The sequence below is a fragment of the Aricia agestis genome, chromosome 10, assembly GCF_905147365.1.
Source record: "Aricia agestis chromosome 10, ilAriAges1.1, whole genome shotgun sequence".
NCBI classification, from domain to species: domain Eukaryota; kingdom Metazoa; phylum Arthropoda; class Insecta; order Lepidoptera; family Lycaenidae; genus Aricia; species Aricia agestis.
In genome coordinates, this window is record NC_056415.1 from 2,382,660 (window position 1) to 2,399,808 (window position 17,149).

The 17,149-nt window shown below is 36.9% G+C and overlaps 1 protein-coding gene across 1 annotated transcript in view; it reads right to left on the minus strand.

Moving 5' to 3' along the window:
* The window catches only part of LOC121731025 (elongation of very long chain fatty acids protein 6), a 60,032-nt gene that overhangs the window by 33,901 nt on the left and 8,982 nt on the right, over positions 1 to 17,149 (minus strand). The window contains exon 2 of the mRNA XM_042120330.1: positions 9,651 to 9,788. Within this exon, the coding sequence (XP_041976264.1) occupies positions 9,651 to 9,788 (138 nt within the window). The remainder of the gene's footprint in view (positions 1 to 9,650; positions 9,789 to 17,149) is intronic.

Consider the following 17,149-nt stretch of genomic DNA (forward strand, 5'->3'; position numbering starts at 1 on the left):
AACCGATTTAAGTACTTTTTTCATTAAAGATTAAAAAAAGGCTTGAGCTGTGTTCCTATGTTTTGCTTTTTTTGTATAATCTATCCAAATCTGTTTTCTGGACGTTTGAACACAGTGGAAAATCTGGCCATTTTTTTGGGTTTTTGAACGTTCATATCTTATTTAATAATTAAATTATGAAAAAAAAGAAAACATAGGGACATTGTATTAGTGGCCTTAGATATTCAGGAAAAAAATTATAACTCTACTAGCATTATCCAGGGAGGAAACAGGGGACAGCGTTTGTATGGAAAAAATGGCGGTGTGGAATCCTCTTAAGGTTAATTTCGACAGTTACTTTCTAGGAATAAATGTCGAAATCGAGCAGTGATTATAATAATATAATAATAATAATATTAATATCTAAGGACGCTTCACACCACGTCAGTCTGGCCCCGTGCTAAGTACCTAAAGGACTTGTGTTACAGGTACCAGACAACGGAAATATATAATTTAATACTTTTATACTATACAATATATTTAAGATTTTTATAATATCATACAAATATTTAATACACATTTTGTTCCGTCGGCGGGATTCGAACCCGCGACCTCCGGCTTGAGCTACCAACGCGCTCACCACTGAGCCACAGAGGTCGTCAATTTCAGTCAAGTCAATTCGACTGTTTATGTTTTTAAATATTAATAGCCCAGTAGGGTTAGCTTAGCCTTGTATGGGAATCTGAAATTAATTATAGTCAGAATTTTTTTCGCACCAATGTTTAGGGGGGGTCATGAATAGCTTAAATTCAAAAACTCGACCATACACGACGTGTGCATTAGGCGCTATATTGGTTTGAAGGTCAAATCTTTTTTTAGACATATCTCCTTTATTTTTAATTTTTTTACGAAAATGATAAGGACTAAATTTGTCGTAAATTTCATTTTATACATTTTGAGTTCTTATGATTTTCATTGTAAAATCAATACTTATGGAGATAAATGCAAAAACAAGTCCAAAGTATAATTTCGCTTGTATGACAATTTTTATCAATTTTAGAGAAAATAATTGTAGAAATAAAGTTGTAGATGAATGAAATTTTCAACAACTTTAATTATTTTTATGTGTTTTTTAAAGAATTTAATATTTAAGCTTCTACGTCTATGGAAAATGTACCGGGATGGGTCCCGACACATTTACCATAGACATCCTCCCTTTTTAAGGTAGGAAAAGCAAAATCTTTGAAAACGATACAAAAAAATCCAGATTTAAGCGCAGGTTTAAACTTATTTTAAGAGCACAGCGTGAACAAGCTTTTGTTAGTATCAGCTGGAGAACGCTTTTTAATCACGTTATTTGGAGGCGGACAAGAAATAAGATCACTTGATCATCTACGATTCAAATGCTTCTAAATTAATAAAAATAAGTTCAACTTAGCTGCACTTCCACCTGCCTCAACAGCAGCTCATCAACATATTATATACAGAACATATTTACAAGTACAGATATGGCTCCAATATAAAATGGATGCTACAGAATGGGGTTGGAAGAAAACTGCTCATGGATTAGAGCCGATTACAACTACGGCACAACCGGCACCTGAATCACATTTAAAAATGATTTCCTGCAAATGCAGGGGCAACTGCGGAAAAATGTGCGGATGTCGCATGTCGGGCTTAAAGTGTTCCGTTATATGTCAAAACTGTAGTGGACAGTCTTGCGAAAATGTTGTCGAACTTCCGGAGTTACTCGATGACAATGAAGCCGACGATATCACCGAAATCTCTGCCGAAAAATATGTGGACAGTTCTGATACCATTCATGATGATTTGGCAGGACCAACAGTAAAAAGAACAAGAGCGTTATAACTGATTTATATAAAAAAAAACCGGCCAAGTGCGAGTCGGACTCGCGCACCGAGGGTTCCGTACAAATTTTTTTTTTTCACGGGTTAAAGGCAATTAGATCTAAGTATTTGATATGAATTTCAACTTGATAGCTCTACGCGTTCATGAGGAAAAAAGTAATAAGTTTATATTTATTAAAAAATATATATTTTGTAATGTAACTAAAAATTTAAGGTTTTCGGAATTTTTCCTTTATGTGTGCTATAAAACGTTGCTTCATGCCAAATTTCAAGATTCTAGGTCGACTGGAAGTACCCTTTAGGTTTTGATTCCCTTGCGAGTACTTGCGAGTTTCAAAATATGCAGCTTAAATTGCTGTTTCTTTTGATTGCGTTGACATAGAAGTTTGATTTTGTTACAGCTTAAAGGTATTATAGACCTGAGTATTTGGTATGAATTTCAATTTAATACCTCTACGCGTTTATGAGGAAATGGGTAGTAAGTTTAAAATTATTAAAAAAATATATATTATGTGATGTAACTAAAAATTTATGGTTTTCGTAATTTTTCCTTTATCTATGCTATAAGACGTTGCTTCGTACCAAATTTCAAGATTCTGAGTTCACGGGAAGCACCCTGTAGGTTTTGATTCCCTTGCAAGTGTCGAAAATTTGCGGCATAAACGGCTGTATCTTTTGATTGCGTTGGCTTAGAAGTTTGATTTTTTCACAGCTTCAAGGGACAGTAGACCTGAGTAATTGATATAAATTTCAGTTTCATACCTCCACGCGTTCCTGAGAAAAAGGGTCTTGACAGACGGACGGACGGACGGACAGACGGACAGACGGACAACAAAGTGATCCTATAAGGGTTCCGTTTTTTCCTTTTGAGGTACGGAACCCTAAAAATGATTTCACGACAAATGAAACGTGGATTAGGCCTACTGGGGAACCCACGTAAAAAAACGCGCCTGGAGCTTTTACCTCAGTGATGGTGCGGAAAAGGGCTTAAATATTGATTTCTGCAAAAACATAGGAAACAAATTTGAATTCAATTCAATTCAATTTATTTCCAAGAAATTGGTACAAAGGTCTTACAATTTATATTTGATCACAATTTCTGCCTCATGGGCGTGGAAATATTGTCAAGTGGTTATCAGTTATGTCACACTAAATTACTAATAATAAAGTACATTAATACAATTATTACCAATATTGTCAACTTAAAGCCAAAAGCATTTTTATCATTAAGGCGAGGATAAACCCCAATTTGTTATTCCGCGACTTCCGGTTTACCTAGTTCCAATATAATAACGAAGTTTTAAAAAATATGAGATATAAAGCACAATATTTAAAATACCTTAAACCATAAACATTTTAATAAAACTTAATACTTTGGCTGTAATTAATTTACAAACTCACCTCCGATAAAAATCTATTTCATCGAAATATAAGTATTAACTAGGATAATCTATAATATAAAAATGAGTCGCTGAATGTGTTGCTAAGCGCAAAACTCGGGAACGGTTGGACCGATTTCGCTAATTATTTTTTTAAAATATTCCTTGAAGTACGAGGATGGTTCTTACGGAGAGAAAAATTCTAAAAAAAAAATTAAATTTCCTGAAAAAGTCTAAAAACAACACTTTTCTATACTCCCATACAAAAGTTAAAGAATCGACTGTTAGGCGATACGAAGTTCGCCGGGTCAGCTAGTTATTAATATTTTTATTTCAATAAATTGTTAGTAAATCTATATTAAAAATTCTTTAACCGAACAATTTTGTTTCTTAATGTTTATTTCCAAAGATATTTAAAAAAAACATGAAAAATAGAGAAAATCCGCTGGAGTGACTTCAGTTTTATGCTAAGCTAAAATGAATCTTATTGCGATGCGTATACGCTTGGTCTTTGGTTGTGTGCAAAGTTATCGTTTTGGATTGAGATTAATTCAATAATTTTAATTAAATTCATCATAACTTTAAAATTCAAATTTTAAAAGAGAAAAAAAATTTACCTATAAACATTAAGGCATTAACATACAATCATCAATCATGTCATACAATAATAATTACATTTCAATTAATTCATGTCAAAATAACAATAATGTAAATTTATAATGTCAGTTGTCAATTTAATCCAATAAAATACAATGTTTTAGAAAAATAAAAATTCTAGTGTTTTATCATAATATAAAAATAATTTACTAGAATAATACATGTCAGAGAGTAAAAAAAATAATAATTTAATAGAATAATACATTTAATGTCAGAGATAAAAAAAAGCAATTTAAATAAAATGTCATTTAAACCTATTTGCGACTATTTTATCATTAAAATATTCTTGTACTGTGTAGAAGCATTTCTCTAACAACCATTCAGAAAGATCTTTCTTAAATTTATCAAAGGTAGCGTGGTCCTTTTTAATTTTATCGGGAAGATTATTATATATTTTTACTGTCATACAATATGCATTTTTGCTGTTTAAAGACGACTTTTGTGTGGGTATGTTAAGTTTGTTTTTGATTCGATTATTGTTTTTTTTTTTCGAAGAAATAATCATATTTTTTAACAAATAAACACGCTTCTAATATGTATAGGCTGGCTAAAGGAAGAATTTTAAATTTTTTAAAGAGCGGTTTAGAGGGCGTTAGGTTTTTTACTCCCGCCATAGCTCTAATTCATTTCTTTTGGATGATGAATGCTCTATCCACTTCTACTGAGTTTCCCCATAATATCAGACCATATCTTAAGACAGATGAGACGTAGCCGTGATAAGATAATAAGGCTGCTTCTTTAGACACTATATTTTGTATTCTTTTTAGTGCAAATACGAACCTATTTAATCTATTACAAATATTGTCAATATGTTCTTTCCAATTAAGATTTTTGTCAATATTGAACCCTAAGAAGGTGGTAGAAGACACGCATTTTATAGGACTTATCTTATTTTCTAATTCGTTTTTTATTTCTTCATTTAATATCTTTTTCAAACATTTTATCAGTAAAGTAATGTCATCTGCGAACATAAAGGTTAGATATTTTGTTATTTTGGGCAATTCGTTTATATAAATGAGGAACAGGATAGGACCTAATATACGCCCCTGTGGTACCCCACAGTCAGTGTTTTCATAATCAGATCTGTAAGAAACCTCTTTATTATTTTCAACTTTACTTATCTCCTACACATTGTTTCCTACCTTGAAGGAAAGGGGTATAAAGATTTTGGCCGACCCACTTTCGCTAAATGTGTTTTTCGCGTTCACGAATATTTTTTTCAAAAATGGATAGCTATATGGATAGGTTTTGTCCAAGATTTTTTTTTGTATGTATTGATGTTAGCTATCCATTTTTGAAAAAAATATTCGTGAACGCGAAAAAACACATTTAGCGGACAGTAGGTCGGCCAGGCTCCATACAAAAATCTTCATACCCCTTTAATGATCTACAACTTCCATGTTTTTGTTTCTGTACTTATTTGACAATAATCGCAATGCAGGTAGAACAGGCGAAATTACACTTTGACTTGTTTTTTGCAGTTATTTCCGTAAATATTGATTTTACAATAAAAATTATAAGGACTAAAGTTGTAGAAAATCAAATTTGCGACAAATTTGATCCTTATCATTTTCTTAAAAAAATAAAATATAAAGGAGATATAGCTAAAAAAAGATTAGACTTTCAAACCAATATGGCGGCTAACGCACACGTCGTGTATGGTCGAGTTTTTGAATTTAAGCTATTTATGACCTCCTCTAAACACTGGTGCAAAAAAAATTCTGACTATAATTAATTTCAAGAAAAAATCTAACCCTACTAGGGTGTAAATACATTATTAGAATTAGAACATTATAACTATAATTTAGTACACAAATTTCAACCTGTAGTTTGTACACAATCTGAACTTCGTCCATAACAGATAACCGTAAATCGTAATACTGCTTTCGATTTCGGTCTGATTCGGTCAAAAATCGACCTTCGGTCGGATACTTCAGACAATTATATATTAATTATTACCTATTCATACTGCGAACACTTTTAAATAAATTTAAATAATTGTTATAACACGAAAAGTCTAGACAAGGTTTCATGAGTAATACAACAAAAATAAGTAATGTCTAAATACATATTAAGTAATGTCTAAAGACCTAAAAATACACATAGCTACATAGCTTTGTGTATTTTTAATGCTCTAATTAAAACTATTCGGAATTTTAAAACATTTCCTCAAACAAAAAAGTTACTCAATCCGACCTCTTGTTTTGGTGTTGGCCGTGAAAAACTTCGAGAAACCCTCGAATAGGGTGGCCAGTCGTTCGGATAAAGCCGGACAGTGTCCAGTCAAAATTTTAGGGAGTCCATCTTTTGTAGAACCTTGAATCTACAATTTTATATGAAAATCCTTCTAATTTAAGACGATGTAAATTCTTATAAGACGTAAAATTAAGTAAAAGAGATTTGTAAAGTACACTAGATTTGTACAGGTATTTTATACAAATGTCCCGCTAAGCTAAATGCATAGTCCGGCTTTTCGGTTTGGTGACTTGGCAAGTGGCAACCCTACCCCGATACAGACCAACTTTATAAATAAGGATTACTAAATCAATGTTAAGTATGTCTAACGAGCAAATAATAACCAAAGTTGTGCTATAAAATTCCGCCATGGTATTCCGTCCGATAAGTCATCCCGTGATAATATTAAACGGAATTTTCACATTTTAATAGAATACTTTAGTTTTCAAGACTACTGTCCGCGTATGGTCCAAATCACGACGCTACTCACTAAATTTACTAATGAATAATGAGTCATTACTCATTATTCATTAGTAAATTTAGTGATGTTCATGTTTAATGTCATTACATTAAACATGAAGTTTTGTGAGTTTCATCGTAATTTGGACTGAGCAGTAAGCCTGGCTGCAGTAAGCCACGTTCTGACAACCGGTTAAATAATAGAGCGTCTACCAATGGATGGCTAGGTTCTTACTCAGTCTAGACTATAGGCACCAAAAAATGGCAATCTATATCTTATATATAAAAATGGATTTTCAAATGTGTTAGTCTCGTTAAAACTCGAATACGGCTGAGCGGATTGGGCTGATTTTAGGCTTAAAATATTCGTAGAAGTCCAGGGAAGGTTTTAAAGTGACACGAAGTTCACCGGGACAGCTAGTCTTATATATATAATTTAATGGATTTTCAAATGTGTTAGTCGCGCTAATACTCGAAAACGGCTGAACGGATTGGGCTATTTTAGTCTTAGGTAAAATATTCGTAGAAGTTCAGGAAAGGTTTTAAAGTGACACGAAGTTCACCGGGACAGCTAGTCTTATATATAAAAATGGATTTTCAAATGTGTTAGTCGCGCTAAAACTCGAAAACGGCTGAACGGATTGGGCTGATTTTAGTCTTAGGTAAAATATTCGTAGAAGTTCAGGGAAGGTTTTAAAGTGACACGAAGTTCACCGGGACAGCTAGTCTTATATATAAAAATGGATTTTCAAATGTGTTAGTCGCGCTAAAACTCGAAAACGGCTGAACGGATTGGGCTGATTTTAGTCTTAAAATATTCGTAGAAGTCCAGGGAAGGTTTTAAAGTGACACGAAGTTCACCGGGACAGCTAGTGACAATAATAATTATCTGACCACCAGCAGCCAGTATGATGCAGCCTAGTTGCCTAATGCACTAAGACCGCAAGAGATTGTGGCGGTACCCACAATTCGCCTAACATTCCTGCATCGCGCTATCGAAGTTTCGGAGAACGGCAAGATATATACAACGTCTGAAATGACGTCAGTGGGCTTCGGCCTGACCGAGCATGCTATCTCGCTCGGTCGGAAGATCTTCCTTTTCGGCCGCCACGAACAACATTAAATTGGTGACCACCGACAAGAACACGCATCCTTCTGGACATTAATCATCATCAACACTCCCCGCCCCTCCGCACCACGTCAGCAGACATCAAGCATAACCGGGTCGCCTCGACCATAAGCCGCGTTGGAGGTCCGCGCCGGTCGAACCCGTGTCTGGCTTGAACGGGGCAGCCATAGGCTACAACGACCGGTCAGCAAACAGAGCACGGGGTCCCTCTCCTGGTCATTGCACGCGTAGCTTCGGCCCACACCTGACAACACAAGCGCATCGAAGAATACCACAGGTCTTCGGGGGGGAGTGATGTGGCGGTACCCACAATTCGCCTAACATTCCTGCATCGCGCTATCGAAGTTTCGGAGAACGGCAAGATATATACAACGTCTGAAATGACGTCAGTGGGCTTCGGCCTGACCGAGCATGCTATCTCGCTCGGTCGGAAGATCTTCCTTTTCGGCCGCCACTAACAACGTTAGAAGATCTATCGATTCACGTTTAAGAATTGCTACCAGAGGTTAGCTCCTCAACCTGAGAACATTAATGTAGCGTGTTATATCAGACTCTAGGGCAGCCTTTCCCAAAGTGGGCGATAACACCCTCTTGTGGGCGCTGAAGGTCTAAAGGGTGTGGGACCCAGAAAAAAATGAGGGCGTTGTGTAGAGGCTTAGGGGGTGATGTATTTCATCTGGATGCATTTTAAATTGAAACAAAGGGGGCGCTAAAACATAATTTGTTTTCGAAGTGGGTAGTTATAGACAAAATAAGTTTGGGTAGCCCTGCTCTAGGGAATCAGAGCCGACTGGTTGACGACTACACATTCGACTACACTCCCAAAATCGATTCGAATTTTACTTCCGACTAATTTATAAAGAGGCCTCCATTAGAATAATATCATAATACCCGCGGGTCCCGAGCCACGCGACGTTCGACAAACTTTCGCTTGGGACGAGCGAGGAATACATATTACATAGTATACAGAGCGTTCACGACTATTCAACCTCTGCCAGGACCTTAATGCTTGGGAAATAAGGATCATTTTCATGGAAAAAACGAGCCTGAACGTTCTGAAGGGAACGCGTGCCCGGCATACGATGAAACTTCGCTATTTTCTATCACGGCTCACGTTGCCTAAATTTACTTTTGGCGTCTAGGTCTCTAGACAAACAGACGAAATCGAAAGGACCCGAAAAGGCTTATTTCGCTTCGACGTGATTTGGAACATCATTGACTTTTTAGGTTAGGACCTTTTTTGGGATTATTTAAGGCAAAGAGTTTAGGATTTAGCAATAAACATAATAATAATATAGGTAAAAACATTGTGCTTGTAGTCTCACGTATATTATTAGCTTTAGGTACATTCAACGCTGCTAAGCATCGAATGTTTAAAACAAGAACATTTCCCACATTTTAACAAGAAAATATTATGTACAAAATGTTAGGATTTGCGTCAATACATAATGACTAATCTTACGTCTGAGATCTGTATCTAGTACGTGATAAGCACAAAACAGTCAGAAAATGATATAGAAAGATAGATATTGATGACAGTTGATAAGGAAGCAATGTTAAAACTATGGGATACCAGTCTATAAATTGACTCCAGCATAGCAACCACAGAATAAAGTGGGGACTTTAGGCAAGCGGATCTTGGAGTCTTTACAGTCTACAGTCTACACTATCCTGGGGTAGTTAGTCAGACATGGGGTCTTGGATTACACTAACATGTCAACGGCCACAGACATAGATCTTGATCTATGTCTGTGTCAACGGCAGAAAAATATGGAGTCTTGGAAGGCAGATAGAAATGAGATCTTGGAGTAAAGTCAGTCAGACATGGGATCCTGGACAACACTAACGTGGACCGTCAGTCGAGGATCTTGGAGTATAGTCAGTTAGACATAGCATCTTGGACTACACTATTCACTAACCATCAGTTATGGATCTCGTACTGACCTGGGCACGCATATGGAGTGGTAGATGCCGTAGTTGCGGAGCACGTGGACGAACTCGGGCAGTGTGCGGCACGCGCCCATGATGCTGAACGCCGCCAGCGCGCTGTTCCACACGATGAGCGTCCGTCGCAGCTCGAACCTGAGGAGTTTTTTTATTTATTTAGCTGGCTTTATAAGACAAAGGACTTGCAAAGCCCACACATAATATTATATAATATACAGCCAAAGGTTATTTAATTCGATGAGCGTCCGTCGTAGCTCGAAACTGAGGAGATGATTTTTTTTTAATTTAGCAGATTTTACGGCAAAGGGTTGTACAATACTCTACATACAAGTACCTAATCATGAAAAAAGAAGAAGCTGTACAGCCTAACATTAATCAAACCAGCCAAAACGTCATACACGTTGTGGTAGGTATCTGCTCAATTTCTTATCGAATCATTAATAAATTATATCTTTATAATCGGCAATAAACCCGGAAATAGGAAATATTTCAAGGATGAAAACATTATTGCCTGCAATATGAGAGTTAAAAACTTAAATAATAATATTATAACGTTTCTTTAAGTAGTGCAATTTTAAGGAATATTTAGCCCTTAATCATATATTCTATAAGATAGTATAAAGACGTAGGTTTGATACATAATATATCAAACCTACCTCTGTGCCTACGTATCAAACTGAAAGTCTACATTTTGAATCAACAAGGTAGTGACAATGTAATGAGCAGGTCACGTGTAGGTTTCATCAGGATTCATTTCATTTATTTGGCTTCTTATTAATCACGGAAATCAATAATGTCTGATTAACGTGAAATAGTTTATCATATCCACTTATTAATTATCTTATTTGACATGTATTTCAATGCGCCTATTATATTTCACTACAAAACTTAAGGTGCCAGTTGGCAGCGGGCGACATGAAGCAACCGCAGACGACGCGCGACGTGTCGCAGAGACGCTACTGGTGTTTTGTAATAATTGTATGTACATATTTCTATGAAATACCCTCTGGGCTCTGTAGCTAGCGACATGAAGCTAGCGACACTTATTCATAGAATTCATAGAAATACATAAAAACCAGTAGAGTCGCGACGACACGTTATCTGCTGCCGCTTAATGTCTCACATCATCTAACTTCTTTAGAGGACTTATTAGGCGAAACAGTGCCTCCAGGGCATTAATAAATAGGTTTACATTGCGTACAGGCTCCAAATTAACGTGGGAGAGCCATGCTTCGGCACGAATGGGCCGGCTCGACCGGAGAAATACCACGTTCTCACAGAAAACCGGCGTGAAACAGCGCTTGCGCTGTGTTTCGCCGAGTGAGTGAGTTTACCGGAGGCCCAATCTCCTACCCTATTCCCTTCCCTACCCTCCCCTATTCCCTTCCCTTCCCATCCCTACCCTCCCCTATTACTCTATTCCCTCTTAAAAGGCCGGCAACGCACCTGCAGCTCTTCAGATCCTGCGAGATTTATTTTCTGAAAGTCTACATGAACATGATGCCTACCACCGGTTCGGGAACTAACCCGGCGCGAAGAACCGGCGTAAGAAGCTCGCACGAGAAACAAGATGGTTATCGTTCGGCTGTATTATATTTTGTTGAATGGCGTGGTATCAAAGCTCTATCGCACACAATATTGATTATATCAGCTCAATACCCGCTTATCGCGCCAATGATTACGAATGTACATTGTACATACTTTTCCTCTGACTGGCGTAAATTATTCAACGGTACAGTCGCGGCCATATTAATAGCGTTTGTAAAAAAAAAACGTGTGTATACCAAATTTTTTACTGGTAAACTGTAAAGCCCTCTTTTCATGAATAACCATGAATATACTTTGTCTACAGTACGCACAACCGACGGGGATCATGGGCTAAGGCTGACAGTAAACGAAAATTATTTAATTTAAAGTATTGATTTTATTTAAAGTACAATGAGGACGGAAGTTCGAAAAAATTTCGTTAGTTAACATTTGTCTAATTTGTTGAAAAATTAACTTGAAGTTAAATTTCCAATGGGAGCAAATTCTTTGAAGTGTTCGGAATAAACCATAAGTTTTTGAAATTTTTAAATTAATATTTAATACCTTTAAAAAAATAATCAGTGTGACGTGCTCGGTTTTGAAGCCGCGCGCGCTACCTAAAAATGCCGCGCGGAGGCTTACTTTCAGCGTTAAATTAGAATTATAAATAATAGAGATAGAATTCCGGGAGTTGGGAGTTTTCCTCCTTCTTAAGTTCCTCCTCTTTAAGAATCTTTTTTTTAAACTTCTTAAATGTTAATAGTTTCTTAAATGTTAATAGTTTTTAACAAAAAACGTAATACCTATTTTTTGGCAACCTAATTTGCTTATAACTTTTGCAATTTTTTGTGTGCTAATACACGCTTCCGATACATTTTTCTAGACGTCTTCCCGAATCTAATGAGCTATCGCACGTATTTTTATGACCCTTATCTCTATATTTCGCCATTCTCAACTTATCGCTTAGACTACAGCCTTATGGACGAATATGCCTCACTACATGTTCGTTACCGCCCGTCCGCCCATCGTCCATCATGCGCCAACTTGGATGGTATTAAGAGGATACACCAGGGGCGAGAGAAATTGAAAATAGGTATTTGAAAATGTATTGCTGTCTCACCAATCTCAAGTCTCCCACCGCAGAGCGCGATAGAGATAACACGACAAAAGTTCTAATAAAAGAACAGAAAATCTTCGATTCGTTGTCCGCTGATTCCTTCTCCAAAACTTAACCGATTTAAGTACTTTTTCCATTAAGAATTAAAGGAAGGCTTGAGCTGTGTTCCTATGTTTTATTTTTTTTGTATATTTCAGCCAGTTTTGTTTTCTGGGTGTTTGAACACAGAGGAAAATCTGGCCATTTTTTGGGTTTTTGGACGTTCTTATCTTTTTTAATAATAAAATTATGAAAAAAAGGAAAACATAGGGACATGCTAATAGTGGCCATAAATATTCAGGAAAAAAATCATAACTCTACCGCCATTATCCAGGGAGGAAACAGGGGAATGCGTTTGTATGGAAAAACGGCGGTGTGGAATCCTCTTAAAGTTATAATTCAACTTTATTCGAGCTACATCACCGAAGACCTCTTATAAACTAACCCCAATAAACTAAGCTTTATAAATGGCGCAGCTTGAAATATCTGGGATATTCATAACAAGCGAACTCTTAGCTGGAAACTTAATATAGGGCAACTGTTACGTAAGAGTGCATACGTGATACGTGCAAGAATTCGCTTGGAATTCTGACAATGTTTTATTTTATTTTTTATTTATTTATTTATATTAGGCTACATAGGCCCATACAATATATACCTTAATAGTATATAATTTATATGTATGTTAGTCATTAGACTAACATACATATAAATTATATACACTTAATAACTACACTTTATCACGATGTTATCGGCGACGTGACGCGCGCTTCATTCCGGAGTCTCCCCCGGAACCTTTGGTAGACCACATCAGTCGGTTCAAAGGTCGACAGAAGATCGAAGTATCGGCACTCTCACCACAAAGGTTATTACTTATCTAAATTGATCTAGTTAATATGATCATAGTTCCTTTGTCTATGATATGGTCCAGCACAATAGAATATATTATTCAAATATTTATGCTTCGCTGTGCCCAAACAAACGGTAAGTAGAGCAGTCCTTCCCCAACTCAGCCAAAGACATGATGGGAACATCAAACCTCCGCGACAACGCTACCTCTAGTCTCTACTCTCTACCTATGGAGCCTTTTGTAGCCTCCGTGGTCTAGTGGTATAGAGCGCGGCTCTTGACTCGGAGGTCGTGGGTTCGATTTCCGCGTTGGAAACATGTTATTTCCTAGTTTGGTCAGGACAATGCAGGCTGATCACCTGATTATCTGACAAGTAAGATGATCCATGCGTCGGATGGGCATGTAAAAAGTCGGTCCTGCGCCTGATCTCTCGCCGGTCAGGGTTCAGTCTTCCGTCCCACTGGGTTATGAGAGTAAAGGAATAGAGAGTGCTCGTGTACTGCGCACACACTTGGGCACTATAAAATTACTCCTGCGTAGCTGGTCTGGTTTCAATGAAACCGGCCACCGTCACCGAAACCGGTGTGGGAGCTATATATCTACCTATGGAGCTAGGTCGAGTAGAAACTGTCTACTCTATTCTAATCTCTACCTAGCTTGGTGGAGAAGCGACTGTCTACTTTACTCTTTACTAAGCTAGGTAGAGAATAGAGTAGAGAGTAAATAGTGAAAAGACTAGGGGCAGCGGAATGAGTATGTCTCGATCTTGACTAAATAGTAAGAAAGTAGCTACCTTCTTTTCTACTGCTTTCAGAACTCGTCACTTAAGATTCGATAAAAAATCAATTAACATTGTTAAATATTACTAATTAATTACAATATTGTCAACTTATTATTACATGCCGCATCAATCATTACTATCTGAAAGGTCAGATTTGTTTATACTCTTTCAATCGTTCATCTATTTATAATATCAATGTTTTGACCAATAATGTTTTTTTCCACGTTCCATAATCGTATAAGAAAATGACTTATTTTAGTTGAACTTAATATTTCAATCTATGGGCAAAACTAATCTAACGAGACCGTGAATCACGGTCGAATACAATAGTGAAAAGGGCAAAAAACAGAGAATTATAATAATAATTGAAGTACTTAGTAATAAAACTCCTAAACGGCTCGATAAACTTAATGAGATTTAGTTTCGAGACACCAATTAGCTAATATTGTCAACTCATTTTATATTATGTCAATCAGATTGTCTAAATTGTAAAAAAAAACAAGGTGTATCGGTCGCGCTTCTAATAATTTAAAATCTCTTCAGACAGACAGACACACTTTCGCATATTTTATAAGTATGGTTTTTATTTTATTTTATTTATTTATTTATAGCAGGCTACATAGGCCCATACAATATATACCTTAATGACTAACATACATATAAATTATATACACTTAATAACTACACTTTATCACGAGTTATCGGCGACGTGACGCGCGCTTCATTCCGGAGTCTTCCCCGGAACCTTCGGTAGACCACATCAGTCGGCCAGAATTCCTCCGCTTCAAAGGTCGACAGAAGATGCGTCGGTACTCTCACCACAAAGGAACTGAAGTTGACCTTGTGGCGAGACTGCAGACGTTCGACCCTCAAGTGGAGGGATGTCTTCTTACTGATGTAGTTGACGACGTCCTCGACCTCCATGGTTTTTTGGTTTTACATCTCGCAGAGATTTCTCTTTGAGATGTGGAGGCAATTAAGGTTTTCACCTCCGATTTCGTTGAACTTCCATCGATTTTCATGAAAATTTGTGAGTAGGTGGGGGATACTCTAAGAAACAAAAGTGACAGTGAAGTAGAGGGTTTAACGTACTTAATTCCAAATTTTCCTCCAAATCGATGGAGGTTCAACGAAATCGGAGGTTGCATCTGAATCATGCCTTCATTTACTGTACTAATAAACGACATCGGTTACATTACATATACAGGTGATAATTGATAAGACAAAGATTTCATTTCCAGCTTCAATACTACTATCACATCCTTGTAGGTAACCTTCTCTGCCTTTTATTTCTTGAAGGCATGTCCTAGGAATTTTATTTTTAAAGCTAAAGTAATAGTTGTAAGGGTAGGTTTATGTTGGTACTGTACATTCCCTTCCTTATAAGATCCTTTCTCTTCAAGGGTTTATTTTTTTAAGACAGAAGGGAATTAAGTTTTACTGTTTCTTATTACTTGCTGACAGACAAAGTATCTTAGCCCCAATTTCACCAACATCTGTTAGTGTTAACAGCTTGTTAAAATGTAATGTCTTCTCTTTCATTTATAAGAAAAACGAAAGAGGTAACGAGATACTAATTCGAACAGTCGTTGGTGAAATTGGGGCTTAGTATTGTGCTAAGTACTCACATACGGTTTTGCTCGATAGTTTTACTCCAAATCGAAGGAAATGACATATTTGACATATTTAATTCCATCGAGCCGGCTCGAAGCGAGCCTTCGAGCTGTCAGTTTTGGCGGTCCACACGGTGGTTATTGCTCGATTTGGAGTTAAACTATCGAGCAAAACCGTATGTCAGTACTTAGCGTTAGGGATGGATTATCAAGGATATTTGTCAAGGATGTAGTGTTTGGATTTTAGAACTCATAATACATTAAGGACAATAAAATCTATTAGATATTTCCTCACGAATACAGGTTTGAAATTTTAGCCAAAGACTTGGTCTGAGGAATAAATGAAAAGGTCAATTTACACCGCCGCGGAATGGTTAAGAATGGAAGCGTCAATTTCGTCTCATGACGCGGGAATTGGCACTGGAGAATTCGCGCGTCCATTTTTTTGGCTCGTATATAATTTGTTTGTTATACTGTTGATATAAAGTTTATTGTGTTATGTACTATCAGAGAAGTTGATTTCTATGCAAATCGGGGACCTAAGTAATTTGGTCACGTCACGTCAAACCCAGCTGACAGATCACAATTAACATTGAATTGACATATTCGACCAAATAACGTTGGTCTGTCAAGTGCATAGGAATCAACTTCCTCGATGGTACAATTTCGTATCAAAGTCGATTCCATTCCATTCAGCGGCGCGGGTGTAAATTGAGTCATAAAAACTAAAAAAAATGAAATAGAGGCGAACATAGTCTGTCAAGAAAGTAAAGATGCGCGCGAAATTTTTTAAATGAAATAAAAAATATAAGAACTTTATTAATTCGAGATAAAAATGTGTCTTCACTTCAATCACTTTCTTGACAGACTATAGAACCTCCTTCTTTTACGCAGGTCGGTTAATCACTCATCGTGCTCGTCGCGCGGAGCACACGCGCGCTCACGTGAACACACGTAACTGATAACAGCTGATAAGGGGCGATAACAGCTGACTCGGGCGGGACTGGCGACCGGTCGCGCGATGTTATGTAAAACTTTGCTTGACCTGCGAGATGACCGCACGTACAAGTTATCCACCTACCAGCAGACGCAAACGCGAAGAGCAGACGGATCAACTAATCGAAGAAATAGATTCATTGACGGACCTACGTCATTTGGTTGGATTATGTCAATTTAATGTAAGTCGTGATATGTCGGCTGGGTTTGAGATAACACAACCAAACTACGTGAATCCGCGTGGGTGTGCAAAAAAAGGATTTTGGCGCCCCTTTTAGGCTATTTTTTTTGGGTCATAATGATAAAAGTGTCTATTAGTTTGCAGTTCCTCTTCACGTTTAAGCCGCAGAATCGATTTTGATCGGATTGACAATACAAATTAATTCTGGGAAAAGATTGCTAGTTTTATCGCGAAAAATGCACGATTGATCTGATTGAATCCATACTAATATTATAAATGTCCCTCCTACAATCCCTCGCCCTATCAATTTTAAATCTGTTTTATGTTTTGTAAATACTCCATTTATTGAAACTCTTTGTACATACATTCATACTAACAAAATTAGATTATAG